The sequence below is a fragment of the Protopterus annectens genome, chromosome 1.part0, assembly GCF_019279795.1.
Source record: "Protopterus annectens isolate FY-2018-M chromosome 1.part0, PAN1.0, whole genome shotgun sequence".
Lineage (NCBI taxonomy): Eukaryota > Metazoa > Chordata > Ceratodontiformes > Protopteridae > Protopterus > Protopterus annectens.
In genome coordinates, this window is record NC_056725.1 from 734905192 (window position 1) to 734931153 (window position 25962).

At 38.3% G+C, this 25962-nt stretch overlaps 1 protein-coding gene across 1 annotated transcript in view; it reads right to left on the reverse strand.

Moving 5' to 3' along the window:
• The window catches only part of LOC122794347 (chitinase-like protein PB1E7.04c), a 1804082-nt gene that overhangs the window by 431851 nt on the left and 1346269 nt on the right, over nucleotides 1-25962 (reverse strand). The window contains exon 9 of the mRNA XM_044062662.1: nucleotides 15946-16194. Coding sequence (XP_043918597.1) covers nucleotides 15946-16194 — 249 coding nt within the window. The remainder of the gene's footprint in view (nucleotides 1-15945; nucleotides 16195-25962) is intronic.

Here is a 25962-nt window from a genome sequence, read left to right on the forward strand (position 1 = left end):
GTTTGATTTACACACACACACACACACACACACACACACACACACACACACACACACACACCTGGGAAATACTGGCACAGGTTTACTAATTATGGCCCCTTTTGCCCAGACTATAAGGTAGTTATCATTGCCACCAGCCAGCTCCTTATCAGCTACTTTAAGTCCCTTAACAAAGGGTGTCCAATCTTACTGTGTAATGTTACTATCGATACAAATGGTAGTTTGACCAACAGCAAGGCTATTAGGAATGGCCTGCATAGTGTCACCAAACAAATATGCAAGTACTCTCAGAGCTTAAATATGTCGAGACAGACTAGCCGCAATGCAAGGTTCAAATATATTTAATAACAAATTAAAGAACAAGACAATACTAAATATACATTTATAGTAACATTAGAGTTCAAAATCACAGGAAATATTTAAAACATTGCAGGACAGTCTCAAATAAATAAAGGAAACATCTAAATTAAGCTTTGCTATATTCCTGACTATATCTAAAAGAATTATACTGTACCATAGTACACTTACTTAATTAGAGCAGCAAGGCAGATGTGGTGAATAGATCCTCTAGCTGATGTTGTCAGGTCAAACAGAGAATACAGAATGCTCCGTCTCTCTCGGAGAGTTCTTAAATTAATATCTCAAATATTACTGCAGGGATAGCTTGCAGAATTACATAATTTCTTGTCATCTGACTATCCCAGGTAAAACCCCATTGCTGAAAGTGAAAATACATGCACAATGTCTTTCACTCAGATCTTTGCAGATCCTGGAAGTTGTAAAACAATAAAACACTTCCAAGACAATACAGAAAACATCTCAGCACAAACATTGTGTGTGATGCTGCACTGAAACTGAAAGATAACATCGTTTTTATGGCCCGGCCATAAAGTAATTTAATTTCAACTAATTTTCTGAAGTTTTGCAAGTTAACCTTCTGTATTCCAGTTTCCATTGTTAAAATATATACATTTAAACAGTTACAATAGTGTATGCAGTATATGTACATTTCTGTTCTTTTGCAGAGGGGTACAATATGGTTACATTTTTAAGCTCAGTACTTTACAAACCCTTTTCAACCCACACTTCCGTACAAGCAATTTGATATACACAAACATATAGTTCTAATATAGTTGTAACACATATATCTTACACAAATCATTTCGATATTCACCAATGACATATAATTATTTACAAAATTCCAGATAACTGTACTAGCAGTATCTCCCTTTGTCACAACTTCTGTCATTTATTGCAGCAAAATTAGATCACCAGGGTTGGAGATTGCCTGTTGTTGGGCTGAAGAGTGTGGGACAGAATTATCTTTGTATTCATTGTGATAGGTGGGGTCAAGGATTATTTAAAGAAACCCAGATGTTTGAACAATACAAAGTTACGATTGCATAAAATTCAATGTATTGGATTTCTAGACTATGTAATAGTCCCTTGGCTCACTAAGTGAAACTTACAACTAGTCTAGGATGTGATTTATGCAACTGGGTAGGGTTCAGCTCTTGCAAGTAAAGGCTTAATGAATTTAACAAAGCAGCAGCAGCAGCTGTGTGTGTATGTTTTGCCATGCTAGTGAACCAGGAAAATGCTGTGGTGCTGAAGCAAATACAGTGCTGCCAAGATGAAAATTAAACCATGGTATTAAGCAAATAAACCTCTAAAAATGCAAATATAAGTGCTTTCATCCACCTAATACTGAACAACTTCTGATAATTCTCACTTAAGAAAGCACAGATTTAAATACCCTTAAGTTGAGTCCTGATAGACCTAATAATAGATATATTTCCCAAATATATAGTAAAAGTACCTATTCAAGCACCTTCCTCCACTTCACCAATGCTCATCCATATCATCAAAAGAGCTCTGTTCTCACAGACAGTTGGTGAGGGCAGCCAGAATTGTATCCCTTTTTAACCAGTTCAAGGAAGAATGTGCATTACTGACTGAAATGTTTAATAAAAGGGGATATCCAGCAGACCTTTTGGATGAGCTAGTAAAAGAAGTGCAAACTAAAATATGTAGTGGACATTTTAAACCAATTTTGAGCAAAGAATATATAAATGATGACCCCAACAATGACACTCTAATGGTTGATGAGGCTAATAATTTTAATCGGTCTATTACTGATAGGCATAACAAGTATGAAACAGCTTTTATAATCACATACAACTATTATTATGGAATCTTGAGGGGATATTGTATAAAAACTGGCCTATTTTATATTAGGAACAAAGTCGGGTATCAACCAATAATAGTTTTTCATAGGGAGTCTAATATTAAGGACTTATTGGAAAGGACAAAAACTAAAAGGAGACCCCCCCATTGCCAGAAATGAAAAATGTTGATTCTGTAATTATTGTAAAGTTGTGTATACCACTAATTCCTTCAATATAAGGGGTTTTGAGTATAAACTTCAAGATAAATTCAACTGTGAATCTAAGGGGGGGGGGGGATAGTCTACATTGTCCCATGCTTTTATGTGGGCAAAATGGAGAGAGAGAGAGAGAGAGAGACTAAATCTGATTACTTTATTTTCCACCTTATCCACTACATCTGCTGTTGATATCAAGATCCTTAGGACTGATCCTTGATATCATCCTAATTTCCATTGTCTCCATGAAAGAGATATTTACCTCATGTGATCTGCCCATAGGCTCAGTTGCAGAGTGACCCTTCATGTCATACACAGAGGGACAGCATCAGGATAGGTGGTGTCACACTGCAGTATACTGTTTTTTCTTCATAATCTGTCCTGAATCTCTCAGCAACACAACATTCTTTCCTTTCTCACCCTCACACACACAGGTGATGTCAACACATGAAATGCATAGTGGACATTGTGGGAAGGTGTGCTCACCTTTGTTGTGACATGTTTCTCACTCAAATCTCCCACTTCTTTAATGGTTGTCACCTCAAACAATGAATCCCAGTGTCTACTGAGAATCATGACATCATGTGCATCCCATCACATTTCAAACTTCCTATACTCCCCGGAGATGTCAGCAGGCACATGCCTTTTATTTTCTCTCTCTCTCCTGTCATCAGCGCCTAGGTGTCTAATTAAAACTGAGTCGTCTGGATGGTAGGTAGAGCTTCATCAGAACTATTAGAAGAACTACATCAAATTTGTAAACCCTGTTGCACCTAAATCACTTGTCATTTGTGATGTTGTTCCATTCATGATGTATGCAGACAGTTACCTATTAATTACTACACCCATGTGGCACAGTACCACAGTTAGATCCCTGAAGAATGGACTTAAAGCATAGCAGACATTTTATTGCTGGGAAAAGATTTCAAAACTGACCAAAACAGCTGACAAAGTGGGAATCCACATCAGCAAATGTAGTTATGGCATGCTTTATAGCTGCTCCTTTAGAAATATTGATTAGGAGGCATGCCTGATTCAGCCATGGAATAACTGGATTACCATTGCAGGACAAGATAACTCTCTCCAACCCATGCTCCTGTACTGCACCTGTTTTGAAACTGTCATGTATATAAGTAGTTCTGCATCAGATACAGATTATATGCTTTTTTTACACAGTCACTGTAATACTTGTACCTGTATGTTGAATTATTTTAGTTTGAGGTTTGACTGACCATGTGGTTAGAATACTGATGGCAATATTTATATATATGTTGAGTTGTTATTGGTATTACCCTTTTAAGATTTTGTTAACCTTCCTTAAGGTAATGTGGTGCTATTATAGTTATATCTTCCATTAACTGGCACCAAGTGTCAACAGACTGGTGCTTCACTATAATGGTCTTTGCATATAAGTGCAGCTAGGTACCTCTACCGATGTCAAACCACTGGAAACTTTTAGGCATTTCATTCTGGCCATACACACACTGACAGATAGTCTGACATTACCAGTAGGGATACTGAATTACAACACACCTAACATCATTAAGGACACATAATCATAAAGAGCATAGGGACACTGAATTACAATACACCACTCAAAATATACCTTCAATTAATACATTCAGTAAAACACTTTTTGGTTAAGACCATGTATATAAAACGTGTAAAAACTACTGTCGTATATGCCATTTTATAAAGACGTTAAAACTCTCTTCCTTTGACTAATTTAAAAAAAATATATATAAATATTCTTCATGCTAATAAATGAACTTCAAAAAATAAAAACACACACCAAAAAAAAAAAAAAAATATATATATATATATATATATATATAGCCTAGACCTTTAACATTTCTAATGTAACACCTCCATCTGGTGGACAAATAGGGTTCATAAAGCCAGCCTAGTCTCTCCAATGTTAGAGGTGTAAAGTCAGACTGCATATGGATTCTAAAGGGACTAGATCAATACTTATAACATCTCATAATAGGTACATAGTGACTACTATAATAGAATTCATAATTTGGCAGCTCTCATTTTGAGAATTGGGGCTATAGCGATGTTCTCATTAAGGCCAGGGAAGACATTAGCTTCTAAAGTAATTTGCCACCATAGTTCTTTGTACTCTATTCTTGCTCCCCATGGCCCTCCCCTTAAGTCTTTATGTACTACTTCAACTACAAAAAACAGAAACTTTGCCCCATTATACTCTTTAGTATGTTTAAATAGCACATTATTCTAATTTTTATTAAGTATATCATAATAGTGCTCATAAATCGCTTTCGCTCAGTTTTTCCTATGTAGAATGCTTCACAGCTTTCACAGAGAGCAATGTAAGATGTACTATGCCAAATGTGCTCCAGTTATAGTATTCCTTGCCCATAGGTTCATAGGTGTGTACTAGGCAAATTACCCTGGAGCCTTTACAAGCCCATAGGATTACCCAGGCATCGTGCCACCCGACCTTAGTTCCCAGTGCCTCTGTCAAGAAGAGCTACTGGAGTGATCCCTCCAGCATGTTCTGTTGATTGTGGTAATGAGGTTGAGGTCTCTGGAGCATGTGGTGCAGAGGGATTGGGATTTCTTTAGATGTAGCATTTCCAACAGAGTTGGGTCAGACATGGCTTTGTAAGTCAAGCAGAGATTGGCTCTAAGTAGGTGATATGAGAGAGAGAATAGTTGGAGTTTTTTGAGTCTGTCCATACAGGACAAACGTTTAAGGCTTAGGATCCTCTTTGTGAGGTACTTTTGCAGCCTCTTCAGTTGTTGCAGGTGTTTAGTGAGGTACATGCCAAATGGGGCATTGTACTCAATGATTGGCCTAATGAGGGAAGAGTAGAGGGAGACAATGACCTCTTTCTTCCCGGATGCAAAACTCTTAGTAATGAGATGTGCCGCATAGAAGGACTTTCTGACCACAGTGGCAATGTGGTGGTCAAAAGAGAGGTTGCTGCCAATCTGTGTTTCCAGATCTCTTATAACACCTTCTGTGTTCAGTGGACTTCCATTGATGTGGTAATTCATGGGAACCAGGTTTTTCTCAAAGGGAACGATGACACATTCTTTGGCACCGAGCTTAAGGCCATAGTTCTGACACCAGTCATTGGTCTCAGTGAGGCCTTTCTGTAGGATGTCAACATCACTTGGGAAGTTAATAATAACTCCCAATTTGCAATTGTCTGTGAAGTTTGTCAGCCAGAGTTCCCTCTTGTTGGACTGGATTTCAGAGAAGTAGATATCAAACAGGAGAGGACCCAGGACCGAACCCTGTGGGACTCCACTCATGACTGGTCGGCAGTCTGACTTGGAGTCAGCTACTTTCACACTGTGGGCTCTACATGTGAGCCAGTTTGCAACCCACCTAGTGATATAGGGGTTGATGCCTACCTTAGTGAATTTTTCTATGATTCCTGAGTGGGGAATGGTATCAAAGGCCATGGCCAGATCAAGGTAGGCTGTATGAACCACCTTGCCTTCATCCAAAGCTCTGGTGACTGACTCACAGAAATTGACCAAGTTGAGCAGGCATGATCTACCCTTCACAAAACCAAACTGTGTGGGATCCAGAGTTTGGAGATTCCCTATATCCTTGTTTATTAGGTCCACAATGATGCATTCCATGGCTTTGCATATTAGACTCGTCAGGCTAATGGAGTGATAGTTCCCAGGGTCTGTAGTCGCTCCTCCTTTGTGGAGAGGGATGAGTGTAGCAGTGTGCCATTTGGTATGGACAAAGTCTGAGGTGAGGCTGTGATTGAACAGGGCACACAGGTGAGGTGCCAGTTAACTCTGTAGTTCATGTAGAACACACCCAGGGATATTGTCAGGTCCCAGAGAAGCTGTATTCTTGGCCTTGAACAGTGCTGTTTTAACCTGTGCAGCAGTAATACTGGGTGCCTGGCAATCTACTGGCATTGTGACTGGTCCTTTGGGGGTAGAGGTAAAGTTGGCACTGAATCTGTCAGCCAGTATATTGGCAATATCTGTTGGCTCTGTATAGGAGGTACCATTGTGCAGTAGTTCAGAGCAAATCTGGGTATTGCTGTGGAGATTTTTTACATAAATATAGAAGGCCTTGTGGGTGTCTTTACTCTCTGTTGCAATTCTGTTTTCATAGCTAACTTTAGAGGCTTTGATGAGGGATCTCAACTTTTTGTTGAGGCTGATAAGGGAGTTTTCCAGTCTTGGGACTTCCCCTTATTCCACTTCTATTTCCTCCTTCTGTTACAGAGTTTGTTTATGACAGAGGACCACCAGATTGGTTTCCTCTTGTTGGAGGAAAGCATCTTGGTTCTATTGGGAAGGGTGAGATCCATGCATTTGTGTAAGTGTTCGTACAGTGCGTTGGTGTATGATTTGGCAGTCATGCAACTATTGTCCATTTGCATGGGTGCCGTGAAGTTAACCACCTCTGTTTTTAGGAGCCCAAAGTTAGCTTTGGAGAAGTTTTTCATGGTGGTTACCTTTGCAGGGTGTGGGGGTGTGGGAGGGATGTGGATTTCCAAGGTGATTAGTTTGTGGTTGGATCTAACCAGGGAGGAGTTGACTATTGCTGTAGAGAAATGGTCGCTCATGTTAGTAATGACCAGGTCAAGGATGTTGCTACCTCTAGTGGAGGTAAGAACGAGCTGGTCCAGGGCATTGGAATTAATGAATTCCAGGAAACGTTGGGCAAGTGTATTGGTACATGAATAATTTTCCCAGTTAATAGAGGGGTAGTTGAAGTCACCCAGTATGAGAGTATTAGGTTGGACCCTAATATTTTACAGGGCGTTTAGGAACATGGAGTGCAAGTCTTGGGACATGGTGAAAGTCGCAGGTAAGCAATTGCAGCTGCCAGAATCAAACCTTACACCTGTGGACCATAGGAAACAGCTTGCCAACAGCCCCTTAATCCTCATAATAATAAATGTATTCCTACTCCTTATATATATATTGCCTCTTGATCTCTTGATTATAGATATATGCATATTGAGAGCAAGCTCCGCATTTGTATGTTCCTATTTTTCTCCTTTGATTCTGTCATAGGTTCATAGGTTCATACTAGGCTATCTGCCCAAAGGCATTTATAAGCCTAGCCCATAGTTATGTGGCTTTCGCCACCCCTTTAGTTTGAAGAAAACTATGCCTATTATTTTGCTGTGCCTCTGTCAAGCAGTGACACTGAAGTAATCCCTGGGGTATATCTGCGATCTCCCATCCATTGGTCAAGATTCCTCTTGAACAAGGCCAGCGAGGTGCTCTGCCTCACATGTACCGGGATTTTGTTCCACAGCATAGGGAGTCTCTGGGTGATGAATCTGTCTCTCCAGCACGTTCTATTAATAACCGTGTCAAGGTTTAAGTCTCCCGCCCTTGTGGTTCTGAGGGATCTAGATTTTTTGAGGTGAAGCATATTCATCAAATCTGGGTTTGACATGGCCTTATATGTCAGGCACAGGTCACCTCTGAGCAAGCGGTATGCGACTGAATAGAGCTGGAGTTCTTTCAGTCGGGCAGCATAAGACATATTTTTGAGACCCTTTATCCTTTTGGTGAGGAACTTTTGGGGCCTTTCCAGCTGCTGCAGATGTTGGGTCAGATACATTCCGAATGGGGCATTGTACTCAATCATAGGTCTAATGAGTGATGAGTACAGGGGGACGATGACCTCCCTAGATCTAGATGTGAATCCCTTCATGATCAGGTGGGCAATGTAGAAGGTTTTCCTAACTACTTTGGCAACATGAGTGTCAAACGAAAGGTTACTGTCAACCTGGGTCCCCAGATCCCTGATGACTTCTTCTGTGCTCAGTGGATTGCCACCTATATGGTAGCTAGGGGTAACCTTGTTTTTCCCGAAGGGTATGACTATGCATTTCTTGGCGTTTAACTTTAGGCCATGGCTCTGGCACCAGTTATCCGTTTCTGTGAGGCCCTTCTGAAGGATATCTGTGTCAGATGTGTTTTCGACTATGGCGCCCAGTTTGCAGTCATCTGCAAAGTTTGTCAGCCATAACCCTCTTATGTTTGCTTGTACTTCAGAAAAGTAGATGCCGAACAAGAGTGGTCCCAGGACTGAGCCCTGTGGGACACCACTTGTGACAGGCTTTGAGTCTGACATGGCGCCAGCAACTCTGACCCTGTGGGTTCTGTCACTTAGCCAGTTTGCAACCCATCTTGTGATGTATGGGTTTACATTCAAGCTGATGAGTTTTTCGATGATACCTGAGTGGGGTATTGTGTCGAAAGCCTTTGCCAGGTCGAGGTAGGCTGTATGGACTGCCTTGCCCTCATCAATGGCCTTGGTGACTGTTTCGAAAAAGTCAACCAAGTTTAAAAGGCATGATCTGCCTTTGACAAAGCCAAACTGGGTTGGATCCAAAGTCTGCAAGTTCCCTATGTCTTTATTTATGAGTTCCATTATGATCCTCTCCATGGCTTTGCAGATAAGGCTTGTCAACCTAATGGGACGATAATTTCCAGGGTCAGTGGAGGCACCGCCCTTGTGAAGTGGGACCACAGTCGCCGTGCGCCACTCCTTGGGTATGTATCCTGAGGTGAGGCTAAGATTAAACAGCTGTCCTAACTGCGGGTTTAATTCCTCATTGAGTTCGTGGAGCACACAGCCGGGGACACCATCCGGTCCCATGGATGCTGTGTTTTTTGCCTTGGAGAGAGCAGTTCTCTCTTGGGCGTTGGAGATGTTTGGGGGGCTACAATCCTCTGGTATAGATACCTCTCCTTTTGGGGGGGAGGGGGGGGAGAAGTTTGCACTGAACCTGTCAGCCAGTATGTTGGCAATGTGTGTAGGTTCAGTAATCTTCATGCTTAACCTTATGTTGTTCAAAGATATTGTTTAACTTGTGTGCTTTCTTGTATATAGCTCTTAATGGTTTCTTAGACACTTCCTTAATATCTGTAAATCCTATAAATCTGTCCCATTCCTTATCAATAACATTTTTAATAATAGATGTACTTCCATTATATTCTGTGATAAAGGCCTTCTTATACCGATCATCTTCTTGTGGCTTAACACCATAAAGATTTCTCTCAGCCTCTATTGTACTTTCACCTAAAATGGGCTTGAATCTATCTTTTCTCCCTTCAGTCACTTCACTTCTGACTTCCTGTATTAAATTCTGGGGATATTTCCCTCTTTAAAAAGGCCTTCTAAAAAAATTACACTTGTTTTCAAAGTCACTGTCATTTGAAGTAATCCTACTGGCTTGAACATATTGTCCTTTTAATATACTTTTTTTCTGATGGAATGGATGAGCACTTGTGCAGTGCAAATAAGCATTCAAGGATGTGTCTTTCCTATAAATTTTTGTTTTAAAGCTCCCACTAATCTTAATGACAGATGCATTAAGATAGTTAAGAGTGTCATAAGTACAGTTATAGGCAATTTCAAAAATTCTGTAGTTCCTTTGAGGTAACCCATAAATTCTATAAATTTATCTTCTGTAGCTGTCCGGAATATACATATATCATCAAGGAACCTCTTATGGCCACGGTGGTGCAGCGGTAGTTGTCGCCTCACAGCAAGAGGTTCTCCCGTTTGATTCTCGGCTGGAGCGCCTTCTGTGTGGAGTCTGCATGTCCTCCCAACAGTCGAGTAGTTTTCGAAAGACATGCGTGAATGAGCATGCCTTTGTTGAAGGTTTGGCATTGAGCTGGCACCTTGGCACCGTGAACATCTACTGCCAATCATTAGCGGACTGGAGTTCCACTGTGGTGACCCCTAACCGGGAAAAGCCAAGGAACAACAACAATCAAGGTACCTCTTACATGGAAATTCTTATATTCTGAGTGGAGAACATATTTTTCCTCCCAGGTTGTTAATACAAGGTTGGCATATGTGGGGGCACACTGCCCCCATAGCTACACCTTTTACTTGTTGGAGCAATTCTCCACCAAAATAAATAAGATTATTTTTTAAGACTAATTCTTATAGATTTAGGCACGCTAGAAAATCAGTATGTTGTAATTTTTTTATCCTTTAACAATGCCTCTTCAAAAAATTCCATTACTTTGTCATGTGGTATATTAGTAAATAAGTCACTGTATCTATTGTCACAAATATTATACTATCTTTAAATATCTCTTGTTTAACACTTCTTATGAAATCCCATAATTCCTTAAGAATTTCACTGTCATTCAACCACAACTTTTTCAACTTGCTATCTAGATATTTAGCTATTGGGGCTGTTTTTGATCCCTCTGCAGCTACTATAGGTCTTAACGAGGGGGGTCTTTCTCATTTTTATGGACTTTGGGTATGCTAAACATGGAGGAAACTTTTGGTCTGTCTGTTTTCATATAATTATATGTTTCAGAATTAATAAGACCTTCTAATAACATATCTCTAAGTGTTAAAATTATTTATTTATTTATTTGACATTTGTTGACTGGGACAGAGCCCTTTTTCAGCAGAGGCCCAAGGAGAAAAACTCCAAAGTACAAATATGTATATAAATGAAATACACAAGTTACAATAATTTTAAAATAGAAAAAAGTTAGCAAAAGAATAAAAGATAATCATACTGGTGGCATAGACATATGAAATATTAAACAGTGAAATCACAAAAAAAAAAATGTGAAAACAGTAAATCCACCTTTTTGTAGGAAATATTTACTTCATTATGTGACACTCTTTTGTATTTGTTGGCATCTCCTAGGATGTTACTCATTTTGCCTTCATAAAGTATTGTATCCATGATTACTGCTCCTCCACCTTTGTCTGGTCTCATAACCCTAATTTTATCATCTTTTCTTAAATCTTCTAACACTTTCCTCTCATTAATAGTAAGGTTTAATTGGGTTCCTATCATGTAGTCGAACTTTTACAAGTTCGAACCACATATGGTCGAGACCATATGTTCGAATTTGTAAAAAGGTTCGAGCATGTGACTGGAAATCTCCATAAGAGGAGGTTTCTATTCACTTCAATGTGGTGCAATCTTGGAGTCGGTATATTTAAGTAGCGGAGGGTGTGAGGGGTGCAATTTATTTTTTTGTCTGTTGTATTTTTATTTTTTTATCGGTTGTCGAAGTTCTGTAACTTCAAACATAATGGTTCAACCATTAGGTGTCCGGAGTTACAGATCTTCAACTATCTGATATAGACCCGATTTAATTTATACTTTCCTTTAGAAAATGCTTTTCTAATTTCTTTTTCCACTATTATCTCAACATTTTTAAGTTGAGGATGTAGTGATGGATTATAAACACTTTTTTTTCATAATTTCTTTGTTACATGGTTGTGAATGAGCTGAAAGTATTACATCCAAATTAACCTTTCTAACAAATAACTTAAAGTCCCAAAACAGGTATTGGGTTTTTGGAGGTCTAATATGAAAGACTCCTAAGGAAAAAAATTTCAAATCTAGAGGAAATTGGCAAATTCAAAGGTAGATGATAGTCGACAAGTGAGCTATAATAGATGAGCATGTGAGACCAGAATTGAGCAACTTACATAAATAAGAAAGAGCAGCAGGAATACCTACTAAAACGGAGGCCTATTCATGTTTGTGACACCAAACGGAAAGTCTCTTCCACTTTGCAACATAAGATTTTGTAGTAGTGGGTTTTCTGGCCTCCTGTAAAACTCAAAGCAGGTTATCAGAAAACTGGTGTAGAAAAATAATCAAAACCCAGAGAGTCAAATGCAGGATGAGAAGATGAGTGTGAATGAGAGGGCCCTTGGTCTGTGTGAGGACATGCATCCTGTAGGTAAACTTGTGATAATCTGCCCACACCAAGTGAAATAGGAGGAGAAAGCAATGTTGTCCATGCCAAAAGGGAGTCCCCAACAAGACTATGGGCCTGACCCATGTGATCTTTTGTAGGACCCTTGACAACAGAGGAAGAGAGAGATTAGCAAAAAGTAATATCCCTTTCCATGAAAAAGACATGGTATCCACATTCCTAGCCAGAGGATATGGCACTCTGGAACAGAAGTTTGGAAACTATCTGTTCAGAGTGGAGACAAAAAGATCTACTTAACGAGTACCCTACTGATTGAAAATGTCCAGGAAAATCTCCCTGTGAAGCATCCAATCCTGAGGATCTGTCCTGGATCAGCTCAGACTGTATGCCACCAGATTGTGCTCTGAGGGAATATAAACAGCAGATAACTGATAATATGAGGAAGAAACAGAGAACTATAAATACTTCTTGGAGAGAGGGTGAATAGGAATGTGGAGACAGGTGTTTTTCAGGTCCAGAGACACCAGGTAGGCCAGAGGAAGCAGTAGAGGAAACAGGGACTAGAGAGAGAATATTTTGAAAGAGGGAACTTTTAGAAAGGTGTTTAGAAGAAAGAGATCTAAAATGGGTCTCCAAAAACACTACTCCCTGGGGACCAAAATATCCTGGAGTAGAATCCTGTACCCCCTCTGGCATAGAGGGACTGGCTGAATAGTCCCTTTACCTAAAAGGTCCTGAAATAAATGAAGAAATGAGGAAGCTGGGAAGGAGGAGGAAGGATCCCTGGGAAATCAGGAAGAGACTTCCAAACAAAAAAGTAATAGTACTAGATGACTGCGAGATAGAGGAACCTGGCCAGGGGGCAGAGAAGGATGATTGTCAAAAAGAAGCAGACGTTTCTGAGAAAGAACACTTCTGTCCTCAGGAATCCTGAGCTGGTTTCTCATGAAATACTCTCTTGGAAGGTCTCTTGTCCTTCAAGGGATGCTAATCATGCCTATACACAAAGGGAATCTTAGAGGAGTTGTTCCTTTGAAACCTAGGGATGGGTGAAAGAAAAATGTGTTTAAGGTCCTGCATGACTGAAAGAATCCTAGAGTCTGTGGTTATTTATTGTCAAATTGTAAATGACAGAGTTAACTTGAGAGGAAGGGGTCTATATTAGCAAAGCGAAAAACCCTATGTGCGAATACCAAAACATCAACCCCTATACCGCGAACCACAAAAATCCTGAATGCACTAAACCACGAAAAAAAAATATTGAACTATAATAGTCAGCCAACCTCACCACCCGCTACATACTACCTACCCAAACAAAATAAATAAACCACATATATACACTAACCAAACCCTACTTCTAACCTAAACTAAAGCACGAAAACCCTACCTCCAACACTATACTAAACCCCACAAACACAACTATCTATGCACTCTCCTTAACCCCTCCCTAACCCTAAGGTCCGTAACTACCACACACATCCCCTAAAGACATACACCTAAACAAAATAAAAGCACCAAAACCCTACCTCCAACACTACACTAAACCCCACAAACACAACTATCTATGTACTCTCCTTAACCCTAAGGTCCGTAACTACTGCACACATCCCCTACAGACATACACCTAAACAAAATAAATAATACACATACATACACTTAATAAAACACTAACACTACACTAACTCTTACATACAGTACCTATCTATGCACTTACCTTAACCCAAATCCTAACACTAAAGTCCTATTTATCGCACACTTACCTTACGGAGCTGTACCGCAGATAGGCCAACCAAAACAAATCGACTTTTCGAAATTTGCGGTTTTGACCGTTCGGGGATTATGTACTTTGCGCATTATGGTTCGACGTCTTCGTATACACGTAAAGAGATTTTTGATCGCGTAATAGGAACCTGAGAGAAACCCTTATCTTGCAAAGTTTTAAAGAGCTCTACAGTAAAAGAACCAAACAGATTCAGTGTGCCCAAGGGAGAGTCCTACAATTGGCCTTAATATCCACAGGGAGAGACTGCAACCTAATCCAGGAGTACCTCTTGATGCAGCTGCCTGAGAAGCATCAATAGCATTACAGCTCCATTTCATGGAATTGTGAGCTACCTCTAATGCAGAATCGAACAAGGAAAAGGCAGACGCTTCATCTTTAGTCAGGCTTGTCAGCCAGAACAACCCCAAGCCTAGAAAGAAAAGTCATACATGATCCTATGGGTCTGGTAACCACCTCAGAAGTAAGATATACATTTCATGTACATCGCTTGGAAGGGGCCAAAGCTTGGTACGTTGGCCGTACTTATGGATATCCTCAGAAGGATATCACTTTTGTAAGGAATACTGCAAAAGTAATAAGGAAGGGCATCAGAAAAGCAACTATGGGATATACAGCCAATGTACTACAAGTTATATCAAACTTCCAAACAAGATTGTAAGCTTAAAGATATTTTAAACTGAACCAAAAATATTTCTTTCACATAGATAAATGTTATGTGTTAAGGGATAACAACAAAAATGTTAGGAGAATTTATGATTGAATGGAGTACAAAGGAAGATGTTGGAAATAAGTGAGTCATGAATAATAGAAAATATATACTTCTCAATTTTTTAGCATGGTTGGAAGTTTGAATTCTTTTCTTTTAATTGATATGATTTCTGACTTTTAAGCTTAGTTGGAGGTTGGAATTCTAGGGTTTTAAGTTAAGTGATCAACTAGACCATGGTGGTTGTATGAACTGACTTTATAAGAGATGTACTCAGAACTTTGTTTCAGGTAGTCTTCAAATCTGGGCCTGAAATTATAGTAGTTGCTGACATTTTTGATGCTTAGATAGACTACCATGTTTTTGAGCCAAGTGAGGAGGATGTGTCCTGAACATCGTTTTATTTATTTATTTTTTTGTGTGTGAGGGTGAAAAAGGATAGCATGATGTTTTAATAAGACAAAAAAGTATAGTTTCTTTACCTTATTGCAATTCTGCCAGCAGAGTAAGGAAATTGGCATTCCTTGGGTATTTTACAAAGGAAAGACCCTGAAAGGAATACATATCACTTGTTGAAGTGGCAGTTTTTGGTTTATTTTGGACAGAACAGTGATGCTTTGGTCTGTGGGCTTGGACTATAAACCAACAGATTAAACTGGAGGTTGTTTCCACTGATTTTAAGTTCTTTTGTGAGACAGAGGCAAAGACTGCTGGCCTGTGTTCTAACTGCACCATTACAATTCCTTTGCAATAACTTATGTGGATGAAGATAGAAAATGTGCTATTTTTCCCTGTCCAAGACAATAATTTCTGGACTTTCTCTAGTGTTTTGGATGTGAAGGTGAAACGGAGGTTTTGACCTAACCAGTTAGCCAAAGTATTTGAAGAATTAAATTAGTTTGAGGGGTTACTATTGAAAGCTATGATATGCCAGTCCTGGGGAATCAGAGCTACTTTCTGCCTTGTTTCAAAAATCTTTGATTTAGCTTTGATGCAACACATGGCTTTCATCCTAATACTCCAATTCTGGTTAGTAACATGCACTAGAATCAATGCACTTTGTTATTGAACTTAGTGGTTTTGTGAACCAAAACATTTAATGTTATCATAATTCACTATCAGATGTTTTTGCATCTTTATCTTTCTGTATAGTTTAAGGTTATGTAATATATATACTGTTTAGTCTATAGCTGACCATAGATGTAAACCATATAAAATACTAGAAAATACAAAAATGAAAGGGAATGTAAGGGAAATAATTCTGCAGATGTATTCATTAAATTTTTCACTTTAGTGTTTGACTTTTATCATTTTTTTAAAAAACATTTAATAGCAACATTTTCAGTTACTTCTAAATTAAGGTAAATGTAACATTCAACTTACCGACTCTGTGAGGCACTCATCAACCACATCAAAATTAGAAGTGTCTGTGGCATCTACTGCATCAGGTACAAATGGGGGTTGACTTTCCCTGAGATGGTCCCAGTCAACTCCCAAAAAGAAAGGATGATTCTTGAAGTCATAGAAACCATTTTGGCCCAACCTCACCTTTCTATCACAGATGAGACCTTCGATAAGACTTTGTGCCTCATCAGGCACTTCAGGAACAATAAGAGGAAATGAAAGATGGTCCTAGTGGAAAAGCAAAAAGCAAATAAAAAAAATAATCCCTTGTTTTATTGTTTATACTGTATTTGTTTTACAGTTTTCTTGTATGTGACATAATACAACTATAACATAAATTTTCTTAATTTATTGCCTCTGCTCCACGGGCCACAGAATAGAGAGGCATGATAGTATCACGTAATCTTGTGCTGTAGCTGATCACCTGGAATCTGTTCATGCAAAAGTCTAGACATGTAATGGTCTTCAACAAATTCTGTCTCAGGAACATAATATAATATAATATAATATAATATAATATAATATAACATGATATAACATAATGCAGTATAATGTAATATAATATAATGGCTCCTGTTCTACTATTAACAGCTTTAATCAACCTTCCTACTGCACTAATTATACCTAATGCTATTTACTGCTTTTAGCAGTGGTAATATCCAAAACAAAAAGAACCAAGTGATTATGCTGTGGCATGTTCTACAAAAACTTCAGTGTACTGCTACTTCTGGACTGCCCGCTCTCCTATGTTTATTCCTCATAGTGTATGTTTCCCAACTATCAAACTTAAAAAAAAAAAGCCATTAAAAAAGTTCAGTGTCACATTGCTGTCACCTGAACATATGTGTATGCAGTACATGAGGCAGACATCTCCAATGAGGATATGAATGGTAATAAACATTACTGTAGAACACACTTAAAAATGGGTAAGGAATGCATACCAATGCCAAGCTATAATAATAATAATAATAATTACAGTATGTCAAGCAGGGAATCCAGATTTACCTACCTCAGTAAAACTGACCTCAGATTTGTCCCCTGTGGCAGACCACATCAGTCAAGTGAGAATTCCTGCTCTAATAACTTCACAAGTGCCATTTGTACCCTTCACTTCTTCTTATAACTCCAGACCAACAATGCCATTCACATTCCATTATGCCTGATAAGGCAGTCATTCTGATAAGACACTATAACTCTCATATATTTTAAATAACTTTTCTTTTTAATATATGTTTCCAACATAAAACTTACTTGCATGTATTAGTGTCTGCCAGGTTAACCCTATATGCTGCTGCAGTTTCACATATCTGTTTAGACCCTATGTCATATTTTCCTAGACTTTTTGTTTCAATAAAAACTTAAAATGCACATTTTCATTTTAATCCAGCAACCCTTCGTAACTCACAACAAACACAGCTACTATATACCCTTTCCAAAAAGGAAAGCTATCCACATTTAGGCAGAAACCTCAGATAAGACAGCTGCACTGACAGGCTCCTCCCATTCTAAGTTAGGTTTAATCATGTTGACAATGCATGTTAGAACCTGTGTTCAGTTCTCCACCCATACAATCCTTTCTTATTCCATCACAATTTTCCTCCCAGATGTTAAAAACAACTTGCCTGGACTTTGATTGGCTTTGTGGTTGTATATATGCTTGTGTTATGGTAAGACAATCTCATTAAACACTGAAGAACAGTCTTTTACTCGAAAGCTTTGTTCTGCTATTTATGCTGTTAATGTCCTGAGCTATTAAACTATTTATTGAATGGTGGATTTGGATTGTTTTTTTTCTGGAATTCTGACTGCTTTTCATCCAAGTCCTTTGATTTGCTGAAGACCTGTTACTTTGTATTGCATCTTTACTACTGTAAAAGCTTAGCTTCTTTCGCATAGCCAAATTTCCATTGTGTGGAAAACCACCCAAGCTGCTTATTTCTACTGTAATAAAATTAATGCAATCTGCTCTTTCCAGTTTCTTTGGTACAGCAGGTTTTTTCTGCATCCTCTGCCTTCTAGCTCTACTATATTTGAAACAATTCTCGAGACGTTTCATATTCAGCCAGTCTTTCCTTCATTTCATCCTCTGATTTTTGCAATTGTATCAGCTCATCTGAACATCCACTTAAAACTTTTTCTATTCTTTTCAGACTTCTATCATTTAATGGTATGTATTTCTCCAGTGTCTTACTTATTTTAAACACTTCTAAATGCAGTTTATTTATTGTTTTTCTCCAAATTACTGGAAGCCATCTCCTGTACTGAGGCTGAAACCTGATCTGTTTTTACTGAACAGCTACACATTTCTTTACCACTAGAGGTTTTACTTCTCCTTTTTTCCAGTTGATTTTCTTTTACTTTCTCCAGATTTCTTAGTTGCTGACGTCCAGGCAGTGCGGTGTCTAATCACACTGTGCGGTGTCTAATCAGACTGTGCGGTGTCTAATCACACTGTGCGGTGTCTAATCACACTGCCTGGATATCAGCAACCAGACAGTGTGGTGACTAACCAGTAACTGAATTCTACCCAAGGAAATGGGTTTCACTGACTGCTTTCCACCATCTTGGAAGTGCACATGTACTGTTATTGATAATATGTTACGGATTTACAGAGCCTTGCTCAAAGTTAAACAGATGCCACATACAGAGGCTTTCCACATTTCGTGTGGAGATTGCAGAAAGTTACTGAACTACATAGTGCTCATTAGCTTTACATTAATGCAAACTGTAGTGTGTTAGGCCATAACTGCTGACATAAAAAATAATAATGAAAACGTCATTGTAATATCATGCAAGTACTGACAATGCTAAATGCACATATTAAGAACTGTATATTACTGGCAATAATTCCTTGCAGGTCAGACTGGACACTTGAAAGTTGTTGTAGCCAAAGCAACACCCACAGGACTCTGTCCTTCCTGAAACTATCTGCTGAGGTTGCCATGGTAGCAACATTGTCACCAACAGCTTGATCAGCAGATCAGTCCCTGTCCTCATAGCAAAGTTCCAACAAAGGTATTTGTTGCCGCTGAATGTATCTGCTCTGGATTGTTTAGTGCTGCCTGTAACGATTTATTTTAAGTCGCACAGCATTCCTTCATTGGAAAAGACTATAGAGCAGTTTTTTTTTTTTTTTTGCAGGCTGGATACTCTCTGAACTTTAGAGCCATAATTTGAACATAACTATCTCCTTATGGCCTACTCTAAATATATTCATGGAGTAGTATGCTGCATTTCCAAACAAATAAAAAACGGAGTACAAGATACAATAAAAAATGAAAGAGAAGGGGAGGGGAGTAAATGTGTTGGTATGCCTTAAGCTGTATTAGTAAATCTAGTAGAAATATGCAGTAAAACTGTCCTTTAAGGTACAATGCACACACATTAAGGATCACTAAACCAGCCTCTCTTTTTCCTATTTTTCTCATATCCACACAGACACTGAGGAGGGGCTTACAACAGACAAGGGTTGCCCAGCTGGTGTCACAGCCTCAATAGTATGAAAGTACTCAACAAAAGGAAGTAATAGATACCTATAGAACATAAATATAAAAATGGCATTACATGGCTATGTAACACATTTCAACCTGTCTGGCTATTACACTTACAGCATCACTAAATGGTCATTAGATATATCAAAGTAGATTTATTGCAGTCATTCAGCCAAGTGGAAGGAAATGTACCTCTCAGTAAAAGATATTTTTGAAGTGAAAGTATACCTCACCATGAAGCAGGACTTAATGATTATTTAGTGCAGCACTACTTAATTGCAGATTACTTATGGTATTTCATTGAAGAAATTAAGTTATTCAGTCATGTGACAGGAAATGACAGTACTTGTCAGTATTTACTCACTGAATTACTAATTGTAATGGTCAATGGCAGTTTTATATTCAGCAATAAAATGCTACTCGTATCATTCTGTGTCATTCAAATGTTTGGTACTTAACACTTATGAGTCCTTTTGTTCTCTCCATCTTTCTTTCTTTTTTTCAATATTCTGTTGTCTGCAGTACCAGAAATGCCCGGGACAGCTCAGCCACATGCCTCCAAGGTGCAAGAAAGATCACCACCTTCCCTATCTCACCTGGGGACTGCTTAACAGGGTGGGGGTGGTGGCTGCACCCCTGTGGTTCCCCAGCATGCAGCAGCCTTTTAAGCCAACAGTGCAGGATTCAGAACCTGGTACAGGCTGCAGTCAAGAGGACCATGGACAGGTGTTGGGACAACTGCAACCTCTCCTACAGTGAGTCCAAGAATCTATGATGACCTAGTGTGATCTGAACCTGAGGCCACAAGCCCTTTACTACTGGGGCCATTCACTCACATCTATTAGGGAGGGGTGAAATATGATGTGCTCTTGTGACTACTGCTTCATGGCCTTCCTTGCCCTCCCTTTACTATTTAATATCTATATCATCACACTCTACAAGGCCACCAAACTTCCTTCTTTAATATAATATGCAGATGACTATACCCACATCGGCTCTGCTCCTAACTTCCCCATACTCCACAAAATTACCCAAGACTCCTTCTCATCCACAGAATCATGGCTATTAAACTACTTCTCAACTTTAACAAAACAAAGCTGATGCTCTTTACCCCAGAAATTCTCTCTGTTTTGAAGGACCTTTGTTATCACCTCTCATAACACTACTTGCCTGCAACTTGTAACCTAAAATAAACGTCTTGGTGTCGCAATAGAAGAACTTTCAAATTTGATCATCATCTTGATAATGTCATAACAAAAAGTAGGTACCCTCAACAGATCTATATCCTACCTTACCAAAGACCGTAGGACAATCCTAGCAACCAATCACCTCTTAACCTCACTCCTTTATGCAGCTCCAATACTAACTAACCTTAAAGCTACACTAAAAATGAACATGTTACAACAAAATAGCCAGGTCTGCAACATGTCTCCCCTTGTTTGTCCATCACTGCACTGCTCTTAAGGAACCAAAATGGCTTGAATTGTCAAATCACCTCACATACACTCAACTTCTAAATGTGCATAAGCTAATCTGTCAACCTAATGATTACCCAGCCCTTCAAAATACAATTCCCAGCAATGACCCAGCCAGAAACCTGTGATCCAGTACTAACTGCTAGTATCTACTGAATCAAACAACATAGCTGGTGACTCATTATATTCAAGCCACATTACAAGATTCTGCAATGCCATACCTTCACATAAAACAAATACCCACCCTCCCAAGGTTCAAACTTCTCCTTAAAGAGTAACTCAACCATAAATGTCTATGTTCATGCCATATGCCAAATTAATATCAATATGTAAGCAATGTAACTGATCTGATTTAATATTTACCCAATCATCTTCTCTCCACTCTCAAAGCTAAGGTAACTGTTAACTCTAACCTACAATATACCTTCTGCTTTCTATTGTAATACTCTATATTTCCAAACCACCACTTACCAAACTCTCCCTCCACTCCCGATACTTCTCATTACACCCTCCTTTTTCTCTCCAGTCTAATTCTCACTTAACCAGCTAACAACCACTTACCTTACACTTCTCCACTCCTGCATCATCTTCTTACACCCTCCTTCCTCACTTTTTTCACTAAATCTCATCTCTTTTACCTCAGTGTATAAAATACATAACACTATATACATTAAATTGTTCTATGATAATATATAAGTATCCTACTTAACCTTATGATTATATGTCTACATTTTCTGTTTACACATATTGTCTATGTATCTATTTCACACTACTGTAACGGAATTTTATTGTCATCTCATCAATGTGGACCTTTTCATCTTGGCATACCTCTCAACTACCCAGATTTTCAAAAAACGTTTAGATTTTTGTTTAATATTTTTGGTCTGTCCCTCATAAAATCTGTGGTTTTCTGACAGCCTCACTTCACCTAACTCACAATTCACCCACATGCAAGTTTCATCATATACACACACACACACACACACACATACACACACACACACACACACACACACACACACACACACACACACACACACACACACACACATAGTTTACATATATTCACACACTATCACCTGCACCCACATGTTTTCACTGACTCCTCCTGAACTCCTACAACTTCCACAGGAATTAATGGGTGACTGACACCTTTTGACTGTGTTCACCTCTTTCTCCAGCAATGGTAATAGCGTGTAATATAATTGCAAATGACATACAAATTAATTCACCCTTAGTTCTTTGATATGTAACTTTTCGATAATATTTTATTAAATTTTACGCACGATTATATACCACAGGCTGAGCCTGGAAATGAAACATAGACATCAGTGCTCCAGCTAGGTCAATAAATACAATAAAACAAAATAAATAAATAAAAACTTCAGGAGTACACACACAGATCTGCTGTCATTATTTGTAGTCTTCTTTTACTACTGTATGTTTTAACTTATCAATCATTTATGAATAATCTTCTGACACAAAATGTGTTCAACTGCAAATATAGTATATGATTTTTATTTATTTTATTTTTTCAAGATCTAAACTGGTCAGCAAAGTCAATATAAATAAAGAAGTGCACTGATAGATTCACAATGAATTATAAATGCAATGAAAACTATTCCTGTAACTCATAACTATTGTGAAAATCAAATGAGGCTACCTAAACCATTTGCTGCACTTCTTAAAATCATATTACCTGGAACTGCATTTTAAAAGCTAAGTTTTACAGTTTCATGAAATCTTAATTGTTTAATTTGTTCAAATATAATTGCTACTGAGTTAAGAACTCATATTTTTCATTGCTTTCGTAATTAAGCACATAGATTTGTAAGGGTTAAGATGATTAAAAGGCTTCGCAAAATGGTAGGGAACAAGACATGCATGATTTATTAGCTCCTCTTTCTTTAGCACTTTCTACTGCTTATGTGTTTCAAGAAAGGTTAAACAGCCCATTCTGAGTATTAAACAGCAATTTAACTAGTCCTTTAGTCCCTTTGTATGATCATTTACTGAATTGCTCTGTTTTCCTTGGCTCTGTATGTTGTGCTGTAAATCATTTAAGAAGTGATATGGAAAGCAGGACTGAATGGACATTCATATGTCTAAAGTACAAGATTCCACAGTCATTGTCTCAGAAAAGATTATGAAACCTAAACAAGTGAAAGTACCTCACTTCATATGATCATTACAAGGCAATTAAACCATAAAACCATTTACACTTTGCTGATATCCACCTTCATTATGTATCTCCTGCTTCTAATAAGGAAAAATAGCTCAGGATTGGAATAAATGTGGGTACCTATCCAATTTTAAAGTTTGTTTTTGAATACAGATAGTGTAGCAATCAATTTTGTATGTACTCTAGTTTAGACTAATTGGTTTATTGCTCCTTGGGTCATTGGTGCGTCCTCCCTCTTGGTTGAACATTACAATTGCTGTTTTCCATTTCAAGGATATACCTAGTGACTACACTCAGATTTAAATTAGTTTAAGAAATATGTTATAAGGGCATGTTTGACACTTTATTATACAACTAGGCATGTTAATTGGTCCCATAGGCATAGTATTTTTGGGTTTTGAGATCACAATTAGGATATCTGCCTTCAAGATTTTTGGTAGTGTTAGAGGCTCAGAGACATGTGGACTCTGGCTGTGTTTATAGTGAAATTTGTACTACACTTATCAGTCAGTATATCTGCAATGTCTTGGTATGTTGAACCTACAGTATGTTTGTATCTACATGAAACCACTTTGGATTCATTCACAGCACTGCTAACTGTTTATTAGAATACTAACATAGAGGATTTATAGTTGTGTTTGGCCTCATCTGCCAGCTCTAGTTCATTTTCGGCTTTGGTCCTTTTAATGATAACCATTATTTTTTTTTGCTTTGATGGAGTCTTTAGGTTGGGTCGGTAGATTTATATTTATTGAAGGATTTTATGAGTTTAATGCTAGTGGACCACCATGTGTTTTTTGGGCTTTTGAATTTCCTCGTATATTTTGTTGTTGCAGATGGATTGGACCTAGTGATGTTATTAATTTGGATGGTTGGGAAGCAGAAGGTCTAGAAAATTACACACTTTAAAGGGCACATTTACTAGTTGCTCTATGGAGTTATCATTTACATAGTCCAGGAATCTTGAGTACACCCAGTGTTACATATATGGGAAAGCCAGTTAACTAATGGCCAACTAAAATGTTATTTTTATTTGACATTTGATTAGCAGGAATGTGGGCATAAATCACATTTTCCACAGAGGCACTAGGATTAATGTTCCACAAGACATAATACAAATTGTATATATATATATATATATATATATATATATATATATATACATACATGTATATACATACACACACACACACACACACACACACATATATATATATATATATATATATATACATATAGGTATGCTTGAATATTATGTGGAAAGAAGAAGTAATAAGATACAGGAAGTGCAGAGACAGAAACTTGACAGTAAGAAGAATATTACAGGTTAATAAAGGTCAAAAACAGATGGAGAAGAAGAAGGTAAAACGTTTTAATGATGATCATATTTAAGGAAATATGTGAGAAGTAAGGGCAGATGCTAACAGCAGTAACAGAAATAGTGGGTGTAAAGTAGATTGCAAGGAGGAAGGAGTTTGAAAGAGAAAGGAAAGAGAGGGAGATTAAGAGAGAGGACATAGGAAGGGAAAAATAAATTGGTCAATTTCACCCAGAGAAAGGAAAGTACAGAGTCTGGACTTGAGAGGGTATTCTTTTTAGGTATGTTTAAAATGGGAATCTTTCATTAAGGGTGTTTCAAGGAGTGCATTCAGAAAACGGGATATGATTCCTGACAACTATATACACAACCTTGTTGTTTCCCTTAGGCCTGAATGATTAGTTAATGCTGAGCCCAGTACAGATGAGTGCTGTCTTCATGCTGAAACCAAGTCTTACAACACATATATGGATGCCCTGAAGTTGCAGGAAAGTCTCAAGGTCTGGCAAATTAACTTTTAGACTTCCAGCTCAGTTATTCAGAGCTGCTCATCACTTAGTGTTGATGCCAGAGTTTAGAATGATTTTGATTGTATCTGAAGCCATCCTTGGCTAGAAAATTAAATTAAGTATTGCTTTGCACTTGTATTGCTCGTCTTCATTACATTCTCAAAGATTTCTGTGCTATTTATTGTATTTCCAGTTTAAGTTGCATTTTCCACTGCTGTAAGGGTTGCTGTTCTGCACTTTTAGTACTCTTAATATGTTGTATCTTCTGTTTTCAGTGCTTTCAGGCATCTATTTTTGTGTTCCCCAAACACTTGGGCTCCAAACCAGTCATTTGATATTAAGAGGGGCAAAGTCTCAACTCTTGTGGCAGGGTAGGGCTGATTTAACCTATCTGAGTGAGGAATTCCTGGTGGAAAGCTTACTGTGTGCTTACCTGATTGGCATGTGGACACACCTAGTTCAAAACTTTCTTTTTTTCTGCTTCTCTATAAGCTTTGTGTTTACCCAATGCTGCTACTTGCACAGCTGCAGTTAGTAGTCACCTGTATAAACACAATCACTAGAAGTTGTACTGTTTCCCTAAATAAATATCTCTGAAATTACCACATCTCCCAGGAGCATCTAGCTTGACCGCTGAGCAGTACTGCCACATTTAGTTAGCTCTACAGTACAATATTATAGCACTCAGAACTGTCCTTTTAAGCAGAATCACCGCATAGATTAGCTGAAGATTAAACTATGTAACCACCCATCCCTCATCCCGTTGCAAACACCTCCTCATTCTTTTCCATGTAAAGCACATATTAAGGACCTGCAACCGTTGATATACACTTTCCTGCTATCTCTGCATTTAGCTTGGTGGACATGGGCATCCTGAGGCAATGTAGCAATTGTCTCATGTACACTGACAGACACTTAATTCTGAAACAGGCAAACACAGTATGTGAGAGATGTAGTTACACAAATCATTGGAGGCAAGACTCTCACATAGACACAAAAAATGCCAAACAAGTTGTCAGTG